General features: G+C 33.8%; 3 protein-coding genes across 5 annotated transcripts; 1 reads left to right on the forward strand and 2 right to left on the reverse strand.

Moving 5' to 3' along the window:
* The first annotated feature begins 3,499 nt into the window (after positions 1 to 3,499).
* LOC106353114 (exosome complex component RRP45A) lies at positions 3,500 to 5,743 on the forward strand. 3 transcript variants are annotated; one of them, XM_013792789.2, is made up of 8 exons: positions 3,500 to 3,642; positions 3,806 to 3,960; positions 4,084 to 4,293; positions 4,369 to 4,464; positions 4,574 to 4,688; positions 4,766 to 4,846; positions 4,917 to 5,105; positions 5,191 to 5,743. In XM_013792789.2, the coding sequence occupies exons 2-8, from the start codon at positions 3,824 to 3,826 to the stop codon at positions 5,596 to 5,598; spliced, it is 1,236 nt and encodes a 411-aa protein (XP_013648243.1). In that variant the 5' UTR covers positions 3,500 to 3,642; positions 3,806 to 3,823; the 3' UTR covers positions 5,599 to 5,743. The 3 variants fall into 3 exon arrangements, with proteins under 3 accessions (XP_013648243.1, XP_013648245.1, XP_013648244.1); XM_013792791.3 differs by having other exon boundaries at positions 3,504 to 3,642; positions 3,812 to 3,960; XM_013792790.3 differs by having other exon boundaries at positions 3,507 to 3,642; positions 3,809 to 3,960.
* LOC106353115 (3-hydroxyisobutyryl-CoA hydrolase-like protein 1, mitochondrial) lies at positions 5,691 to 8,832 on the reverse strand. The gene is made up of 15 exons (XM_013792793.3): positions 8,612 to 8,832; positions 8,459 to 8,539; positions 8,316 to 8,384; positions 8,153 to 8,216; positions 7,804 to 7,883; positions 7,610 to 7,693; positions 7,386 to 7,470; positions 7,064 to 7,149; positions 6,853 to 6,974; positions 6,700 to 6,760; positions 6,521 to 6,619; positions 6,326 to 6,427; positions 6,199 to 6,240; positions 5,981 to 6,107; positions 5,691 to 5,887 (listed from the first exon to the last, which is right to left on the reverse strand). Exons 1-14 carry the CDS (start codon positions 8,726 to 8,728, stop codon positions 5,991 to 5,993), a joined length of 1,209 nt encoding a protein of 402 aa, XP_013648247.1. The 5' UTR covers positions 8,729 to 8,832; the 3' UTR covers positions 5,691 to 5,887; positions 5,981 to 5,990.
* Positions 8,833 to 11,687: 2,855 nt separating this feature from the next.
* BNAA07G18720D lies at positions 11,688 to 12,710 on the reverse strand. Its single transcript, XM_013796525.3, has 2 exons — positions 12,500 to 12,710; positions 11,688 to 12,192 (listed from the first exon to the last, which is right to left on the reverse strand). The coding sequence occupies exons 1-2, from the start codon at positions 12,598 to 12,600 to the stop codon at positions 11,904 to 11,906; spliced, it is 390 nt and encodes a 129-aa protein (XP_013651979.1). The 5' UTR covers positions 12,601 to 12,710; the 3' UTR covers positions 11,688 to 11,903.
* Between the last annotated feature and the right edge of the window lie 8,769 nt (positions 12,711 to 21,479).

Below are 21,479 nucleotides of genomic sequence, written 5' to 3' on the forward strand. Positions count from 1 at the left end.
TAATATGAGTGTTTGTATAGTAATGTTACAAAGGGTGAGTTTGGTGTATAACAATAGTAGAGAAAAAAATGAATAATATAGCAATTTCTTGAGAAATGTGTCAATTTATCACATAATTAGACATTTTAATCTTTCACAAAGCGCGAAAGCGTATATATCACCACTACAACCAACTACTATTCTATTTATGTCGTTGATATAAAATAAAGTATTTCAAACATAAAAGTAATAATAGAGAATAATATGATTCTTTTAGTATTATAGTTCAATGTAGTTTAAGCAGTAGACAATATGAAAACCATATTTATTCATATGACAAAAATTTAGTGTGAAATATATTATGTGAGAGCTGATATATTACAAATAATAAAAATATATTATTCTATATTTGATGACTATGTCGTATAACATATGAATGTATATATGAAAAAAAAAGCTGAAGAGTAAAGGGAGAGGAAGAAAAGCGAAGATAGGGATGATGGATGGAAAAAAAGCGGAAGAGGAGTTTACAAAGGAAACTGGAAAGAGAGAGAGAAAGAGGTACGGGATGGAGGATGTTGAATAAATAGAACAGTATAAAGAAGAAAATGGTGGTGATGATGAGGAGAGAGAGCTGAGGAGAGGAAGAATAGGAGAGAGAGAAAATGTATAATACGAATTCTATTTTATGTTTTGTAGATAGAATAGAATACAACAATATAGTATTTGAACATTACATACTAGAAAGAGAGAGAGTAAGGAGAGAGGGAGTGAAAGAGGGATGGAGATAGAGATGGAGAAGGTAAAGAGGGAGATGGAGATTGGGGAGAGAGATAGAGGGAGAGATGGAGGAAAGATTAATTTTATCATTAATATTCTATTTTACCTTTTCGAAATAGAATATAACAAAATCTTATTATAGTTGTACATATTCAATTTTATAAATATATGTTAGTTTTGCGAAATTCAAAACATGTCATATACGAAAAATATCTATGTTTTTATAAGTATATAAGAAATTCAAATTAATAATTTTTCAAACTTATAAAATTAATTAGAAAAGAGAAGTGAAAGTGAAAAAAGGTAATATGACAATTAATATATAAATATCATAGCCTACTTGTTTTTATAGTTATAAACTTAGTTTTCATTCTACTATGGACATGATCCCGAATTTCTCATGTTCCAAAAGGGTTAGTGCTTAGTAGACCAGCCTTGACAAATAAGTGAAACAAAGTGAGCCTACACATGATTTTGTTAAAGTTTTTAACCAATTACTCAAACCTTAGCCAAGGCTGCATGGCCGTTGATCGTTTGTCTGTCCTGTGACCGAGGATGGCATCTCTGTTGAAGCGATCAATTTGCTTGCAGATTGTCGCTGATGTTGAGGATATACTGGTGTGGAGTCTATTGTTCCGCTCCTGCCAGATGCTGTAGATAACGGGTTTTCAAAAGCAATGAGTTTGAGGGTTATAGAAGACGCCTTTTTATCTTTATAGTAAAGCAATGGTTAATAGTTTTAGTGACTGAAGCTTATAAAAAGGGTCTCTACACTAAGATGACACAATGATACAGCCAAAGCTCGCACTCTTCATGGCCCCTTCAAAGTAGACTTCTCACACAACTTGAATACACGATGCAAAAGCTGTTGGTTTTGTGTTAGAATATCTTCGTAGACGCGCCCGATTTTCTGACAGAATATAACTTTTTCTTTAAAGATTGAAAGGTTTTAGCAACCATTAGTGGAAATAGAAGTCAATGTATCAAAAGAAGTTAATGAATTTCTTAAAAAAATCAAGTCATTTCAACTCACAAAGTATCACACGATGAAACAACTTTTTATTTGATTAACCATTCATAAAAAACTACTTTTGCAACTATTTTTGTTGTTGTTGCAATTTTACCACAAAAAAATAAACTATTTTTGCTAGTTGAAAACTGAACAAACGGATTAACATATATTTTGAAAAGAGCATGAATTCTTCATATACTGACTTATACTGACTTATATACTTTTGCCAAAAAGCATGAATTCTTCATTAATCCAAAAACATATAAACTTAAGTTGACCGAGCCAAATTAAGTATAAATTTAACCAAAAATTTCATCTAACCGACATTTATCTTTTAACAGAAATCAAAATGATGCTGTTTTGCTGTAATAAAAAAATTAACAATTTCACCATAAAAATATTGAACTTACATAGTTCTACTAGAAAAATAAAATATGAATACTACATTAATGCAAAAAAAAAAATACAAACTTGTTTTGGTTGAGAAAATATAGATATAAACCAAGAAGCCAAAATCAAGACCAAACAAAAAGATGAATCCGTACCTGATCCGAGATGTAAAAAACATAAATGAATCTTGTAGGATAGTATAAAATATATTTTAATTCGAAATTTTATTAACCAAATTCAAACGGATAACCCAAAAAACCTGAAAACCAAAAACCTAACAAATTTCAACCCCTCCCCCGGAGTAATTACTTTAATGGAGTTAATTTTAACTTACCAGTCAATTACTTTTAACGAGATTAGAACAACATCTAAGCAGTGTTTGGTTCTGGTCGAGGTTTCCGAGTTTTTTTATTCAACCTCTTAGGCTCCATTTGAATATTATCTAGTATATGTGGGGTTCAGTTAACATTTCGGTTCAGATATAGGTTGTAACTCATATTAAAATCCATTATGCAACTTTCTTATTTAAGAGTCGGATTATTTCGGTTTGAATTTCGGATATTGTTAGATATCATATCAAAATAAACATGAATTAATACTTAGGGTATTGGCTTATGTTTTAGATATCATATCAAAATAAACATAACCTTGACTATTTGAATTATTTATACATGTTTTAAAGACTGATTTTGAATACTCATTTAGATATGCAGATTAGGTTTTATGCATTTGGTTGGGTTTTTGGTCTTCAGATTTTTTAGGTTACCCGTTCGGACTCGGTTAATAAAATTTTGAATTCAGATATGTTTTATACTATCCTACAAGATTAATTCATACTTTTTACATCTTAGATCGAGTACGACTTTATTTTTATGTTCGGTTCAGATTTTGGCTTCTTGGTTTATATCTAGTTTGTCTCGATAAAAACAATATATTTTTCTGGATCAATGAAGTGTCCATGACTTTTTTTAAGGAAAATTGTGTAAGTTCAATACTTTTATGTTTCTTTTTTAATTCTGTTTCAGCAAAACAACGTCGTTTTGATTTTTGTTAAAGATAAACAATTAAGTGAAAATTACGGTTGACTAAATTTATATCTAATTTGCCTCGGTTAACACAATTATATGTTTTTGGACTAGTGAAGAGTTCTTTTTTTTTTGGGAAAAAATGTGTAAACTACATATTTGTTTGACTGTTTTCTCATTCTGAAAATAGATCATAAGCGTCATATATATTTTTCCTATTGGGCCGATCCTGAAAAAGATATATATATTGTGCCGGGCCTGAATATGGAAAAGCCCATATTCTCAGGCGTCGTTTCTCTCAACAAAACCTCTTCCCAGTCACCGCCGAGCACCGCCGTCTTGTTGTAGAAGCCGAGAGGGAGAGAGCTATAAAGAGGAAAAATCTCATTCTTCTTTGCGTCTTCTCTCTTTCCTCGGGCGGGTCGAGCATTACAAGAGTCTCTCTGGCTTTCAAAGGCATAAACTCTAAAACCCTTCTCTGTGTTTTTTCTTTCATCACATGTAGCGATTAGTTGAGATGAATCTCTATCTTTCCTATTCTAATTGTCTCAATATACAAATGGGCTGCTCAAAGTTTTGATTTTTACTTCTTTTTTCTTTCTGAATGAATACATGTTAGTAGCAGGCATAGCTAACAATGGAGGGGAGATTGGCTAATATGTGGAGGTTGACTGTAAACGAAAGTAAGTTCGTGGAAACTGCGTTGCAGTCTGAGCTCAGAGTCGATGGTCGTGGTCTTTATGATTACCGCAAGCTTACTATTAAGTTTGGAAAGTAAGTGCTCACTTCATCTACTTTCTCTTGTCTTGTCTGCATCTTCATTTGAATCCTTGATGGAGATTTTGTACTAATTGTAACTAAAGAGCTCTTTTTCGTCTTGTGTGAATTAATTAACAGAGAGTATGGTAGCTCAGAAGTTCAACTTGGTCAGACTCATGTGATGGGTTTTGTGACTGCTCAGTTGGTACAACCTTACAAAGACAGACCTAATGAAGGATCTCTCTCTATCTTCACGGAGTTTTCTCCTATGGCTGATCCATCGTTTGAGCCTGGTCGTCCTGGGGAGTATGCAGTGGAGCTGGGCCGTATTATAGACCGTGGTCTAAGGTAACTCTACATTTGGAATAATCTGCATTAAAGATAGCATAAACAATGGTGAACTCGTCAGTGTGTTGGTTGCAGAGAAAGCCGTGCGGTTGATACAGAGTCACTCTGCGTTCTAGCTGGAAAGAAGGTCTGGTCTGTTCGCATTGATCTTCACATTTTGGACAATGGAGGGTAGGTTTTTATTGGCTACAGCACTTCTCCTCTCCTTCATGTTCGTTGAAGGTTCTGGTTTCAAGATGATGCTCTCTTATTTGTGTTTTTATCACTTGCTCTTGTATAGGAACTTGGTTGATGCTGCAAATATTGCTGCGTTAGCAGCGCTTATGACGTTTAGGAGACCAGACTGCACTGTAGGAGGGGAGAACAGTCAAGAAGTTATCATACATCCACTAGAGGTTAGTCATATCAAGAGAAACTTGTAAGAGTATGTTAAAGTAAAGAACAACTTCAATAGTTTGCTTTCTTTTTGCAGGAACGGGAGCCACTACCACTGATAATACACCATCTCCCCATAGCCTTTACGTTTGGATTTTTCAACAAAGGCAACATCGTGGTAATAGAAATTGGTTTTCTAGCTTACCTTTTTTTTATGAGATAAGAAACGGTGTTGTGTTGTTATGTAGGTGATGGACCCAAGTTATGTTGAAGAAGAGGTTATGTGTGGGAGAATGACTGTGACAGTCAATGCCAATGGCGATATATGTGCAATCCAAAAACCTGGAGAAGAAGGTGTGAACCATAGTGTAATCCTTCATTGCTTACGTCTTGCTTCTTCAAGAGCTGCTGCAACAACTAAGATTATTAGAGAAGAGGTATAAGTTGCAGAGCGTTTTCCTTTTGGATACAAAAATATAACAGTTCATTCACATTTTGCTGTTCTTTGTTTTCTTGGTGCAGGTTGAAGCATATAACCGTGAGAAGAACTTACAGAAGGTGAAGCGGCATCCAACTTTGGCTAAACCTGAAGTTTCTGGACCTATTGTAGTTGTGAAGGAGGGACATAAGAAGTCTTCAGATGAGGATAAATCTACAGAGATGTCTCAGGAACATGTCGAATTGAAAACCAGCAAGGAACAGGAAGCTGTTGCCTCCCCTGCCAGTTCCAAAGGAACTGAAACTCGTTCTGTTTCTTCTAATCCAGCGATCAAGGGAAAGACAAACGACTCTGGAGATGCGCAGAAAGAAGTAACCGGAGATGTAGAGATGAAAGATACACCTGAAGTTACAAAACACAAGGATGGAGAGAAGACACTCAAAGATGCTGTCAAGCCTAAGAAGAAGAAGAGGAAAAACAAAAGCAGTTGAAAGAAGTTTGATGCTAGCACTTTATTACAATAGAAAGAGCACAAAGCGATGTGTTTAGCACTTCATTATATAGTTATTTGTTTCTTATTTTCGAATTACATACACCACTCTCTATTCGTTTAAAAATGAAAGAATGCTTAATCTATGCTTAATCGTGTTAATAATCGTATATCTCAATTAGTCAAAACGTATGAAATCTTGATACAACACTTAGTTTTATTTTTTTAATATCAAAGTAGACGAGCCGCCTCTCCGTTGTCTTGAAACATGAGAAGAAGTTGGCGGCAATCTGTCAAATGGAGACATATAGACTGTTATTAGTAGCAAATATTAGTCACACACTAAACTATTAAAAGAATGTAATAAAGCTTGGTGCTCACACCTGAAGTAATCTAAATGCTTTCTCTGAGTTTGACGGGGAGGTCAAGATCAGGTTCGGCGGGAGTCAAGGGCGAGAAATAATTATCAACCATGTCTTCTGTAACTTTCTCCAAGGTTGGTGGATCCCACTGTAAAACACCAATCTTAATGGTTAATGGTCTCTATATATTGACGTGCTTATTCTACAGTAATGGGTTAGCTGAAAAGATTAACAAGTACCTTTGGTGCTTCGTCCTTGTCTATCAATCGAGCTCGTACTCCCTTTTCACCATTTAAACATTTCCCATCACGTCACTCGTTACTCTGTTCGCGATATCAAACTTTATAATAAGCCAAAAACTCATACCTCACAAAAATTGCCCGAAAAATTCCCTACTGTTCCTTGTAGCGACATTCTATACTCTCGAATCAAGCACTGATCAAGTGTTTGAAATCTTCCTTCTCTGACCTATTGGATTCGTTTAAATAAGCTATATAAGTTAAGAGAAGGAAAAATGAGATATTTGAAGATGTTTACTAGCAAAGTTAATTGTGAACTTACAGATCTCAATGCGACCTTCAAGGACAATGGCGAGGTTTCCTTAAGCCTACGTAGAGTCGTCGTGCACCATATGTCTTTTGTTCTACCAGCCTCGACTTCCTAGTTATACCCAAAACACCATTACTTTTCTTGACTCGAGATGGTCACACACTCGCAGAATCATTTGTAAAGACACTTACCAATGAATCAATAATTTCTTCTACTGTGTCATGACAGAAGCATTTTTCAAGTAACTCGATCCTACCAAAAAAAAAGGGGAACAAAGCAGACTTGGAAGCTGATATGAAAATACAAGGCATGAGTTTTTATCTCTAGAATTCAGGAAAACAAACCTGCGAATAACACCAGTCTTTTCTGGATGGGCAGCTTCTGCACATTTTTCTAAGGTTGCTTCAACAACAGAAGGATCATCGGTGAGGAGCTTCTTGAGCTGTTGTTCCAATATAGGAACCTCCTGTTGTTGGAGAAGAAACCATTACTACCTAGTACGTAAGATAAGTTTATGAAAACATAAAAAAGGCTGATTAATGTAATCGATATTACCGTACTACTAATATAATGTGTCGCGAGGCCACATGCCAACATTTCTGCGCCACTGATCTTTAACCCAGTAAGACCCAGATACTCCCCTGCATATACTCCATTAAATCATCCATCCTATAGAGCTATAACGTATACTATGAAACATGAACATTATAAAGAAAAAATAGACTTGGTTGATAGTTATCAGCAAGATTTGTTCTTTAACTTCCTATTGAATAAGTAATTTCTATGGTAAGTTGCTCTCCAAGAACTGATAATACTGTAAAATGACAAACCTAGAGAGAAGTGAACCTAAGCAGTTAAAAACAAATCACAAGCATACCTAAGCGACCAGGTAAGTGGGAGAGATTAAAAGAAGCGCCAGCATCAGGATGAAAACCAATGACTGTTTCAGGTGTAGCAAAAATCTGCAATATCCAAGGGCTTGTTTACTACATGCTACAAGAAGTTGTCCAAGGGAATAAAACTAGAATCCAGCTGAACGAATAATCGCAAGGAGATGTAAGACGGTGAGAAGTGGAGAAACAGGAAGGGAGAATTACATACAGTTCTATCAGTAGCTACACGAAATGTCCCAGGTATCGAAACTCCAGCTCCACCTCCCATGGTAACACCGTTAAGAATTGCCACCTGCACGCAGTAGAAAATCATGGTGTCATTCTACTTATCGTGGTGTTCATGGACATCGTTGTTTCGTACTGGTTGCAAAGCCAAAAAATCAAAAAGTAAAGATCACTTACATGTGGCTTCAGATATGTGCCTAGAAAGTATATAAAATTATACAAAGTCCAGAAAAACTCCCTAATAGCATCCGGGCTACCTACATTGATTCCAGGAGAACTAAGTGAAGCAAACAGAAATGAATACAGAAAATATATAAGATACCATCCATACACATAGAGGTACAACTAATCGGTCGTAGAAGGGCTGCGTCTAGCACATACCAAGAATCAAAGCACCACAAAAGAGTGGCAAGTATTAGATTTAATCACACACCCTTTCCCATGAATAAAAAACTCATTTTTCGATCCTATCCTGATTCTTCCCGTAAATCAAAACATGAGAATGTATATAAGAATATTCAAGTACCTCTCTTTCTTAAATGGTAGATAGACACAATATCTCCACCAGCACAAAACGCCCTTCCACTCCCCTTCAACATAACAACAAGAAGCGTTAGGAGCGAGCTTTCATCACATCTCAAACACAAAAAGAAGACGAATCAACAACAATGCCATGAACCACAAATCACCTTCATCATCACGAACCCGATATTAGGATCCTCTTCCCAATTCTTATAAAGCTTATGCAACCTAACTCCCTTATTGAACAACAACAACACAAAATCAAATCTCAAACGAACTACTCTATCCACAACATCACAACCAAATGTACCATGTGAGTGGTGAGCGCGTTAAGAGCAGGTGGCCGATTGAGAATCGCAGTACGGGAACAGCCGCTTCCTTCAAAGAGAACCTAATCGAACCAATCACCGAGACTACATCATTCCCAGATTCACGCAAAGAGAAACGGAGGCAGAGCTCGAACCTGGTTATCGAGATCATCCGGGGTGACCTTGAGCGAGCAGAAGCTCCTCCGGTAACCGAATCTCCATAGCTGCTTATCTCGAACGATTCTCGTCAGGAATCCGTTTGCGTGATGCATGACTCTTCGTAATCTTCGTCTTCTTCTTCTTCTTTGTACACTATCTCTCTATACTCTCTTATTTGGCAAAAAAATCAAAAATGGCGGATCGTTTTGTGTGTCGTGGCCTTGTTAATCGGCTCCGGTTTCACTGGGAGGAAACCTCTGGTTTAAACAGAGGGTCTTGGTCGTCTTCTCTGATGACGTGTCCCGTCTCCTAAGGCTGATGGGCCGATCTTAATCTAAATTTAGCTCCAGATCTTTTAGTTTGGGCCTCCTGATGACCAAGTCGTCTAACCAGTCCGATATTACCATAATAGCCCTGACCTATTTATAGTTTAGAGTAGTTTAGAGCCCTGACCTTTCTCTGAGTTTGATTCTTTGATGGGAAGGTCAAGAAGATCAGGTTTAGAGGGAGTCAAGGCCCTTGACTCACGGGAGAGGACCTTAATTAGTATTAATCTTTTTTTAAGTGACGTACTTATTATATGCATGGATGGGTTGTTGAACAAATTAACAAATATATATATTTGGTGCGTCGTCCTTGTCTATCAATCGAGCTCGTACTCACTTCTCACCATTTAAAACATTACTACTTAGCCAAGAATGTCATTATCTTGGTGTTTAGTGACGTCGTTATTGCCATATGATGTTGGATATGTGCCTATAAAGTATATAAGACTTTACAAACTCCAGAGAAAAAAACTCCTTAAGAGCATCCCGACTTATACGTGCCTACACTACACATGCCAAAGGAAATATAAGTTAAGAAATTCAGTTGTAAGGTTTTTTCTGTCAGTACATAAGACATAAACTAATCAGTAATCACGAAACTGGCAACTATTAGAATAAGCATGCACACTCTCATGCGTCATGCCATCTAATCTTAATGGAAACGCTCGCATTTTTATCATTTTTATCTTCCCATAAATCATCGGTATTATTATAATACCCATGCTTGTTTAACCTAATCGGGTATTTCAACGTTTTAGTGTGCTGACGTAATTAGTTCCTCTTTCTTTTTGATAAAGCAATGACGACCTTTTTCTTTACTCATAATAATATCATGAAGTTGGAAAAATACATCATAGATACAACCAAAAAAATTTCAGTGTGATGTATGCTTTATTAAAAAGGTAAAAAGAATTTTGATGCCATTCGACAGTCGCATGTTTATCACTTGTTCGAGCGGGGGTATCATTCTAGTGGAAAAAAGGGAAACTTAGGCCATAATTATCGGTAAATTTGTATTTTGGATTTTTTAAAAAATATAAAAGAAACTAATTGCGGGTCGCCACGTCTCAGTGGTATCTGCAAACAATACAAGAATCAGACAAAAGTAGATCTTTATTTCATATATTCTATCTCCGTTTTTAACTCAAAATATGGAGTCTACCACTTAGAAACCTCTCTTCTTACCTCCGATAGTTGTGGTTTTTAGAGCATCTTTATCCCATCACCCTATTTAGGGTGCTTATTTTATTTTTTTATTCTTTTTTCTTTTCTCTGATTAAAAAAATTTAAAAATCTATTAATCACAGGTCGTCACGTGTCAAGTGGAACCCGCGAACAGTCGAAAATTCTCTCCAAAATCGCTGTTTATTTAGGCAGCAAAAGCACCTCTATTTTTGAAAATGGTGAGACTCACCCACTATTTTATTTTTATTTTTTAAACATCCTCCCCTAAGCTTCTATGGTTAATGCTGCTCTTAAAGCTCTTAAAGAGAAATGACGTCTAACGAATTTGGGTGGCAGAGACAGAAGGTGGCAGCTTTTAGCTTTAGTTTTATGACATATCATATTTTATTATAATCTGGCCCAAAAGAAGAAACATGACAAATGACAAGAAAAGCATTGAAGTTCTCCTCAAGAAATCTCAGCAACATATGTGGATCGATGTTCGTAATACTGATTTGCTTGTGCTCAGTTCATGTGGTGTGAAAACATGAGTCGGCCTTTGTTTTAGACTGCCCACGGTGAGACCATGAACATTTAGACATTTTTTTAGTCCGAGTCCAGGTTTTTTTTTTAGTCCGAGTCCAGGTTATGCAAAGCAATATCCAACACACGAATTTATATTAATGGTCAAATGTTAAGTTTTGATATGCTACATTTACGTTACCAATATATAATAGATGTCGTCAAACAGAAATCCAGTTTTTAAAAAAAAAAAAATAAAAGTACTCGCATATATATAAACTTTGTAGTGGTTCCTTTCTTTTCAACAAAACTATTGATCATGACCACTATGATATAATCAAATCTTACACAACAACTATTTCTGTTGTTTTTTTTTTTTTTGAAACACAACTATTTCTGAAACTATTTTTGAAACTATTTCTGTTGGTATTATAATATTTTATGTGAGGATGGGATGAATACATGGATTTGATGACTTGAGATTTTTTTTAGCTAATAACACTTGCAACTAACAAAACAAACATTTAGTGTACTAGAGCCACATGGAAAATATGTAGTATATAAATGTTTGAAGTAGTTTTGCATGTCTTTATAAGAACTTAATCAACAAACTATTTGTTTATCATATCAGATGATTTACAATAACCAAAACTATCAATCTTAGGAACTTATTTTTTCATGTTAACCTTGTTTTATGAAAACCCTTTAACAAAAAAATGTTAACCTGTTGTGGTGTATTACAAGTTGACAGTGATTTACAATACACCAATCTCCGGAACACGTTTTCCATGTTTTAAAACTTAATCTGATAGGTCTACCGTCTACATATAGACTATATATCCATTGGCTTAAATTAGGTTTAACATAAATCCCTCCATAGTCGTCTTAGATAGCACTATTGATTAACATTTTTCTAAACAACAAATCGCTATCGATATCACAAAATAAGGTGAATATGACTGCTAACTATGTGGACTGTTATAGCGACAGAATGGTGTCATCAAATGCCGATTAAGGTATAACAAAAACACACATACACAATTCATCACGAATCAACCAATCATTCAAAGCCAAAAATACTATTTATTTAAAACACTCGCTAACATCATCATATTCATGACATACATAACTCCGCAGGTATATTACATTCTCACACTCATAGCGACATCAAAGACATCCCTATTTATATCTTACATACATGTATATGTGTCTTATTATATCTCAGATCCTAATTACTCTATAACTCTCTCAACTTTTGGTTACTTCGAAAACATTACTAACACATGACATCCTTGAGAAGCTTGTACCTGCGAGTGGCCGATCTCGGAGAAGGTGCGCCGGTTTTACCCTTGTCGGTTGCTGGAGGAATACTACTACTTGTAGTAATCTGGTTAATCTCTTGTTGTTTGATCTGGTGAGCTGAAGAATATTCCGACCGGTACGATCTCTTAGACGATCTACTTTTAACACCGTGCTTTGCTCCGGTTGGGCTCCTCGCTTCCCATTGACACCAATCGCAGATTTTAATTGGATCAGCTTGCTCTTTGTAATAGCTACTACAGTACCTGTATCAAGAGTATCATGATTATGAGTTTATGATGATAAATTTATGTGCCATGTATGGTAGTTGTTGAAGTAGTTCTTTCTGGTTTGACAATATACAAATCCTATATAATACATCTATATATATCATATATCCATGCTTGTGATCTGATGTATGATGAGCATCTGCCTAAATCGATATATACTAGTGATTTGACAATTAAATCTATTATACGTTGCTACTATGCATGATGATGGTGATGATATTGCACATATATGTTGTTAATATGCACATATGGTATATAGATATACAAATATGTAAATACATACGAGTGTTGAAAGCGATTAAGGCACTTGCTGCAATGAAAGAGCTTATCGATGAAACCCACATCACCACACATGCAACATACTCTTCTTTCAAGGTCCACCATTCTTGTTTTCCTTTATTAGCAGACGATGGAGAATATGAATGAGAGGAGGAGAAGGAGAATGAGAGAGAACAAAAGGGAAGGATTGATTCTATATGGGAGAAAAAGAAATATAAATGCGTTATTATATAGGAAAGTCGGTCCATAAGTAATAATATTTTTATAAAATCAAAGAAAATGTTTAATAAAAATATAATAGCGTAATAAGGCGGGTTGCTTTGGAGTCGTTTTCAGTTGAAGCTTGGGAGGTGGAGAAACAAAGAACCTCCTTAAAATATAAAATCGATTTATAATGACTGTTTTACCCTTGTAACTTTATTTGCATTTATGTTTGGGTGCTATTCTGGGAACGTTATCTTTTGTCCTTTCTCGGGCTTTCACAGAGAAGGAAACTTGTGGGATGTCATTTATTTGACTTTTCCTCTATAAATAGAGAGCGTGACGGGGACTACCGTTTGGTTAGAAGCCTCACAAGACACAAATCACAAATTGCAAATTTCTAACCAAATATTTGTTTTTTGTTTAAAATATATATTTTGAAAAATGTTTCCAATAACTCTTCTAATCTTAAATCAAATACTAATTTAATTTTCACATTTAACTAACAAATAGTATAAGAGTAGATTTAGAAAAGAGTAATAATTACACCTTATAAATTAAAAGCATCTAACTTGTAGATTTATTCGATATATCTTAATTAAAAAGGAAGGAAATATATTATAAACTAAATGTCGTAATTGCCAATAGGTGAAATAAAATCTGATTTCAACGTGAAAATGAATAGCATAAAATGTATAAACTATACGGAAAACATGACACTATTTAAAAACTAGTGGTTAAATTTCCTAGATTGAGAATTTGTTATATCAGTACTTTTGTTAAATCAATCACCGTTCAATTTACACGTTAGGCTTGGAAGAAAATAAAATAAATAAGATTTTGGTCGAAAAATAAAATAAAATAAGATTTATCTTCAAAGAGATATATTACCAAATATATAGTTGTGTAACTTCAACAGAAATTTGATTCATAGAAAATATGAAAGATGCTACCAAAAAAAAAATATATCAAAGAAAGTTGAACATGTTTTTATTTCATCTGCAAAGAGATCAATTTTTATGAATCCATGTATTATACGTTAACGTTATACACATATATGCACTCACAGTGTAATAAATTTGAAGATAGACAAGTCCGCTGATCCAGTTTCTCGTGCATTACATTAATATCTTAAATAAACTTTAACGAATCCTAAGTCTTAAGATCGTTTACTTTTTATATCATAGGTCTATCAAATAAATGTGACTTATGAAACTTCCTAGCAAATATACAAGAATCGTGTTTGAGTTGCATCACACCATTTCCAGAACTCGCTTTACTCTGTAACGAACGCGTGTATAAAGCTATGTTGCGTATACATGAATGTAACAATTTATACTAAATATCCGTGTGCCATTAATATTTTATATATACAATTGAAACATACTAAATTTGACGTTATAAATTGATTAGTTTTCTCATAGTTTGTAACAGTATAATTATCTAGTATTAAAAAAGTGTGATTGGTTTTGAAGACATTATCAAACTGGCATATACACACGATTGTTTAAAATATTAGTCGATGAGTGAAACCCATATTATTTTGAGTGTTCTTGGGTGTATATATATTGGAAATGTAATATTGATAGTAGAACATATTTATAGAAACCAGCCAATTCGAGAATCATGCTATAATAATGCCAGTCAACTCTGACAACATTTCTTTCCAATGTGTTAGCCCATTTGCGCAAGAAAACACGACACATCTAACGTGTTCGTACAAGAAGAAAATATCATAAACCCTAGCTAGGCTTTTAGTTCAGATGTAATGTGCAGCTTAACTAGATTATATTTTATAATACTTTATATAAGAGTTGAATATAATTAAATATACTAATACATTTTTCTTTTTTTTTTGACAAAGGGTTTATACTAATACGATCTTAATTAGAACATCGCTTTAATTTCTAACTAGATTTGACCGCTGAAGATATATGTTTATTTTCAAATAATAATTAAACTATAAAATAAGTTAAAATATATATATTTAATATCAATTTTTAAGTATATAATATTATTTTAAAATTTTTATATTTGCTGAATTTTTTTTGATAAAATTGTACTAATCATATATTAATCACTTATTTTGCTTATTTATTTAAAAATGAAATCTCGTATTAATAGTTTAATTTTAAACATTAGTTTTATATGAATTATTACAAATTTATTAGTTTTTTGTATAATTTTGTTTTTTCTCGAAATGTTTGTATGCAAACAAAATTAAATTATTTGATATTATATCTTAAACTATTAATATGTGAAAATATCATAAAATTAGATATGGACATGAAGATTAACCCAAGTCTCTTAATTAGAGTTCTTAAATTCGGCTAAGAGATGGTTCTTAGTTTTTCTTATATTTTGACTAAGTAAAGCTAAGAACCAGGACCGTCTCAATTATTTTTTGGACCATGTTCAAAAATATTAATGATATATTTAAAACATAATGAAATAACTTTAAAAATTAATAGTTCTATTTATATATGTTTAACGTTTTTTATAAATTATAAACTCTAAATTAGTCAGTATTGTATTTCAATTTTGAAGTTTTAGACTATAATTTATGTATATATTGTTGAAAATTTCTTTAAAATTTTTATTTTTATATTCGGACCCTGTTCGACCGCTCCACATGCACGTGCTATTAAACGGCTCTGCTAAGAACCGTCTCTTAAATAAGAGATATAAGAGTTGTCTTTTAGTCGAAAAATGTAAAAAAAAACAAAAAACAAAAAAATGTCAAATCATGAATTAAGAACATCCGGCTAAGAGACTCTGGTTAATCATGTGCAAGAAGCCTTTGTTCCATGCATATCTCTTATTACCTTTAAGGGGACCATTTATCTGTACACATTTTGTCCATTAATCTTAACCTTACACGTTTCCCACATCTCTGCGTAACACATGCATCGAAATATCTAAAAGTTAATAGCGTTGTCTTAAAGGTGAGTTCACTAGAAGTCATACCGAGTTGTGCCCCCACTCTCCCAACCTCCGTGGCTCCAAACCAAATCGGCGACCAATGGGTCCGGCGAAATAGTGGCGAGTTTAGCGACCGTTCACCCGATCCTTCGTGGAACACCTTCCATCTGTCATCACCTTAATCCACAAAGTCATTGACACCATCAACTTTTCTAGATATTCTTTTTTTTTTTTTTCTAACCGAGTATCCTGCTCCTACCGAATTGGTCCAGACTAGAGATCGAAGTGAGTATGGACGCTGCCAGGACGTCACCATGTGGCTCACCGTGTAACAGTCTTCGGTCTCGGATGCTGCAGCCCATATATAAATTCCACAGTGGCCAAGGCTCGAACCCAGGGGCGGGCACTCTAGCTGGAGTTCCTATACCACTAGACCAAAGCAACTTGGTTAACTTTTCTAGATATTCTAGATTTTTTTTTCATATAAGTCTAGAGTAAGTTAACTGTAACCTAACAAAAAAGATTCGATTGATTATTTACCGGCGTACTTTTGAGTAGTATACTGCAGAACATCAAAATATTTATGTGTTCGCACGACTGAATCAAGTTCATTCAGCAAAACTTCTAGAATTATCAATAGCTGCGTTTTTTTCTCAAAAAAGAAAGTTACTTAAAAGCACAAAAAAAAAACTAACGTTAGTTGTTTTATTTCATAAATTTAACGCTATATGGTTTTTAAAATTAATTTACTTTTTGCTTGTCAGAAAATTAAGTTAGTAATTTACCTAAAACAATGTAATATGTAATACATTGTCCCGTTTTTATTAGTACAAATGCAATACATTTAAAAATTTGTATTTATGTATGTTTGGAGTAAGTCAAATCTAGGTTTTTAGCAACAAAAAAAAGTCAACTCTGGGTTACTTAGGATAAATGTTAACACATAGTTAGTTAGGTAGTATAAAATTTGATAATATCTTGAAATAAGATTAGAATATATTCGAAGAAATTAAAGGACATTTTTTTGTCACCTACCGATAAAATTTGATCAAGTTTTATCTGATAAAAAATGTCTTTCCAAGAACCATTTCTATCTAAACCGGTTTGATCTACATGAGAAAAAATGACATAACATGTAACTTTTTTTTGTAAGGAAATTAGCTCGAACATTTTCGATCCTCGGTCCTCAGATTATGGATAATGCTAAAACTTTCAAAGCTCATGTGCCACAAACGAAAAAAATAAAAACTGATCATCAATCAACCAGGTTATCAATCATATCTACCAAATCGGAGAAGTCTCATTTAAATTGCGTCTTCATCCATAATGAGTCCAACTTTTATAAAAGGGATTTAAGATCTAGACTTTACGGACCAGTTCAACTCCTTAACTTAGGAATGTGGCTTTCTGAAATTGTTACGGTGTCTGAAACCGCAGATTCCCGACGCACCGCAACATTCCTAATGGCTAGACGACGCTCGTAAGTGTTTTATGTCGTATGTCTGACGCATTGTCTATGCCAAACATTTGTCCCAAGTGGTCGCTGTATCTCTACGGAGACTAGACCCCACGGCCCATAATTATATTCACAATACAAACACAGAAGCCCATTCTATATCATCTTCTTGCTACCCAATCTTGAAACACGTTGAATTAACGTAAAAGGATGAATGGTATAGAAGCTTGCGTGGCTGAATCATGGACGTACGTGCGTTGGACATGGCTGCAGATGCCACAAACTTAGTGAAAGGTTTCGTTCTTATATTATAATGGTTGAATTCACTAGAAATCAAGTAATCAAATCTTTGTTAAATATATTTTATTTGTTTGTGTTTCAGGGTATTGCATGTAGTGAGTCTAATAATCCGCAAGATCGGTCACTCTGTTCATGTTTAAACTCCCAATAATTCAACGGATTTAAGATCAAAACGAACTAGACACTAGTGAAAAATATTCAAATTATATATACAACTTTTGTGGACCGGTTCGCTTAATATATCAAAATATCACAAATACGACAACTTATTCCATTAATTATTGATTAGCTCGTTGATCAGGTTCGGCTCGTATCATTAGCTAATGCTTTTGTGGGGTTTAAATCTATTGTTATCGTCTTTAAGAATTCTGCATACAGTTGAGTACAAAATGGTTTTGAAAACGAAAGTGAACCACAAATTAAACATGAATATCCTCTGTACACTACTCAACAGTTAATTCGTATTATTAAAGGGGGACAAGAGGGACAGTGGGTGAGCATAAAGTCATCATATTTGCATGTTAATCGTCAGAAGGGTAACATTATCTCAATTAACGTAATACTATTTGGTAATATATTAACTTAAGAGGTGATTAAGTGGTGAATAAGTACGTACTCTAAAAAGAGTTAACGACAAATAAAATAACATTAATTTGTCATTATGGGCACATGAGGTCGCACGTGTTTGCTTTGGGATCACCGTCGTCACGTGATTCAAGAAGGCTAAATGAACAAAAAACAAGGAATTGTTGAAGTAAGCTGGATGAAAAATATTCGTATGTACTATCAAACGAATAATCAGAGATTCTTGTTTCACAGAAAGAGAATAAAAGAAAGTAGAACCACTATACGAGAGCCTCTGACTTAGAAAGAGAACTTTGTGAGAAGATGATTGCACAGTACATGCCTGAACCATGATAGGCTGGGCCTACCAAGCACCGTCACAGTCTCTCTACACTCGTTTTCCTCGCTAAAATCACATAATTTAAATTTCCGTGTCCTTTCTTTTATGTTGATTGCAAATATTTGTTTATTATCTTTACTTTTTAACCCATATATATTTATATTTTTGGGTAAAATGTTAAGTTTATTAAGTGTTTCGAATATTTAATAGAAATTCATAATTACAAAACATATAGAAACAAAAATTAAACTAAAAAAAAAAAAAAAAAAAAAAAAAATTAAACTAGAAACAACAAATAACAGAAAAAAACACGACAAATACCACATGAACTAATAAATGCAACTACGATGCAATGCCAAAACTGAAGAAAGAGGATAGCAAGAATAAAACATTCTTTTCGTGGAACATGAAAAGATTTCGGTTGATACGGGAACCTAAATTTGGTAAATATCTGCATTCTGAACCAACGTAGAAGAATTCCCTTACAACCACATCGCTATAGTGGAACAGTGACTCGGCTCTCATATGGCAAGTCGGATTTTCGCCGTTAGTGAGACTCACCGCGTCCATTGTAATGAGATGCACAATAACTCTGTATCCAAAAACAGAAAACATGTGAATGACATCACTCCACTCTCTAACCCATATTTTGTTTCATATTATTCTAAAATTACTTATATTACAATAAAAATTAGAAAACAGATTCTACACTTTCTAATATAGAACATTAATTAGTCTTTAGTCAAATTATACAAATGGACTTCCACGCCTACTTGCAATTTGGAACGTTTTAAGTTTTACAACCAAGATAAAATATAGAGGGGCCTATGAGAGGGAACCTTCTGAACAAGACAGAAGTTGCCAACTGTCGGTAGAAAAATAGTGTAATATTCAATGGAATAAAATCAATTTATTTCCGTTGCCTCCTCCTCTCGTTTCGTGCTATGTAGTTTTAGAAGTGAATGTCCAGTAAAGTCGAGCCCTTTAGTAACAAATGCTATATGTAAAATGCTATAGAATATTGCAATCGCATTATTATAATACTATTGATAAATATATTGTTAACGATACACAGTATATGGTAACCTAAAGAAACCTAACATCCTCAGTTCCTCGCGCGCTATCATACTTTCTCATAGTATATTACAAGTCGATGGTAGAGATTATGCTGTATAAAAGACAAAAGACCAAAAAACAGTAAGAGGAGAGTCTGTTGTGGCTTTGGACAACCCACCAAAAAAGGTGGAGTGTTGAAGTATTTGATCGAAAAAAGAAAAGATAAAAGGGATTAAGCCCGAAAATATAACATTACATATTCTGGATAAAAGAAGTTGATTTCATCGTAGTATTAGTTGATATATAATAACAACAATTAAAAGTTTTTGAAGAAGTTGACAAAAAAAAAGTTTTTGAAGAACAATTTTCCTCTTTACATTCATTCTTCATGTATTTTTTTACCTGCTTAAACAAAAAAAAAAAATACTTATTTCATCTTAGGGGCACGTGAAGATGAGAACACTCTTCACATGGAGTCACGTGGACTTACTTTTTTCTCACTGGTACTGATACAATATTTTTAGCTTCAGAACTTTTATATGGATATAGGCCAATAATTGAGATTGTCGGCTCGTATCAAATCACTAATTTATCGGCCGAACAACTCCTTTGGCACAGATAAATATTATTGGTAAATAATAAACTACATCAGTCTGATTTGTTTCAATATTATAAAAATGTATGATGAAAATATATATCGCTTAATAACATCCGCCATCTTAACAGTTTACCAAAAAAAAAACAAACAAACATCTGCCGTAAACTCTTGTGAGGATAAACTACTTTTTTAATAGTTTCAGAAAAAAACTACTTTTCATTCTTTTCAATTAAGATTTTTAAACGATAACTATCTAAAAAATTAAAGTACTGTATAATGCATAAAGTTACTAAAAACAAGCAAAATGAACTAAACAAACGAAACAAAACAATAATTAATTACCTTGTTGAATGATTTAACTTTTTGTTCAAATGAAATTATTTGATCAATGGAAATAATGTTTGTGAGATACAGAGACACTTCAACACGTTGTGGGACGCTTATTCTGTGGTTGTTCAATCAATGTAGTATGTATATACGATTTGTCTTTTATGAAGTTAATTCCAGAGAATTTTTTTTAGCATATGTAAGTACATATCTAACCACAGTAAAAATAGTAATGTTCAAAGCCTTACAACGTTACAAACTATATATACGCTTTAAACTTGCAAATATATATATATATATATATATATATATATATATATTGTTATAACATACAGTTCATCATTTGGTCTGTCGGTCTCACATCAAAGACCGTAACCAGATCGGTGTATAACTATCTAATCATATCTTGGAATGCATAAGTATGATGTGCTATCTCATTCGCCATCCTGTTTTATTTGATATGCCTATAAAGATATCAAAATATGAGACTAAAGCTCTAGTTTATTGTCGATAAAGCTGAAGTTCGGAGCATGTTGAATAATCTTGGTCAGACTTCGTCGGTTCGTCCCAATCTCTCTTGAAGGATAGCTGAGGTTCGGACCATCTCCTCCGGTTCGTCTTGCCTCAACTCGTCTAACCCGTCCATGTCTTGATCAAGATCCTCATCCGGTTCTTGTCTTCCCATGGTCACTCCTCCTTTTTGCTGAAAGTTAAAGCCCGTGAACTGCCGGACTCGAAGATATGTTGTTGTTGCAATATGTTTTGGTTGTATATTCTCATTTTAATGTACTAATATGCATCCTAAAAAAAAAAATTCTCTTGGAATAGAACATATATACCTAGCCAAAAAAAAATATAACCTGGAAGTGTAGCGATGGTGCAACATGGAAATTGAGCACAAGATACATAGGTATAACTTATAAGTGTGATTTATTTTTAGCAAATATGATAACAATGCTCGCAAGAATTGGTTCCCTCCTTTTATATCATTCATGTGTTATGTACATACGAGAAATTATATAATTATAAGGAACGAATAATATAGAAGCAAGGATCAAGGCTTGAAAGAGACATAAAATGATAAATGATAGGAAAAAAATATACACAAAAGAGGGCATGGGAATTTATAGAACCAAAGTGCAATGCACTTCGGGTCGTCGGTCGACCCATCTCCTTGATTGTCTCCACCTATTTTCCATTTCCCCACTACATAAGTATTA

Source organism: Brassica napus, chromosome A7, assembly GCF_020379485.1.
Source record: "Brassica napus cultivar Da-Ae chromosome A7, Da-Ae, whole genome shotgun sequence".
Taxonomy (NCBI): domain Eukaryota; kingdom Viridiplantae; phylum Streptophyta; class Magnoliopsida; order Brassicales; family Brassicaceae; genus Brassica; species Brassica napus.

Bases quoted from the DNA above. Each gene is read 5' to 3' on its own strand.
- LOC106353114 (XM_013792789.2), top strand. From the start codon at position 3,824: ATGGAGGGGAGATTGGCTAATATGTGGAGGTTGACTGTAAACGAAAGT. The intron at 4,294-4,368 runs GTAACTCTACAT...TGTTGGTTGCAG, and splicing joins ATTATAGACCGTGGTCTAAG to AGAAAGCCGTGCGGTTGATA. The intron at 4,689-4,765 runs GTTAGTCATATC...TTCTTTTTGCAG, and splicing joins TTATCATACATCCACTAGAG to GAACGGGAGCCACTACCACT.
- LOC106353115 (XM_013792793.3), bottom strand. From the start codon at position 8,728: ATGCATCACGCAAACGGATTCCTGACGAGAATCGTTCGAGATAAGCAG. The intron at 7,694-7,803 runs GTAAGTGATCTT...TACTGCGTGCAG, and splicing joins GCACATATCTGAAGCCACAT to GTGGCAATTCTTAACGGTGT. The intron at 6,975-7,063 runs GTAATATCGATT...CTCCAACAACAG, and splicing joins CACATTATATTAGTAGTACG to GAGGTTCCTATATTGGAACA.
- BNAA07G18720D (XM_013796525.3), bottom strand. From the start codon at position 12,600: ATGGTGGACCTTGAAAGAAGAGTATGTTGCATGTGTGGTGATGTGGGT. The intron at 12,193-12,499 runs GTATGTATTTAC...CTCTTGATACAG, and splicing joins CTTAATCGCTTTCAACACTC to GTACTGTAGTAGCTATTACA.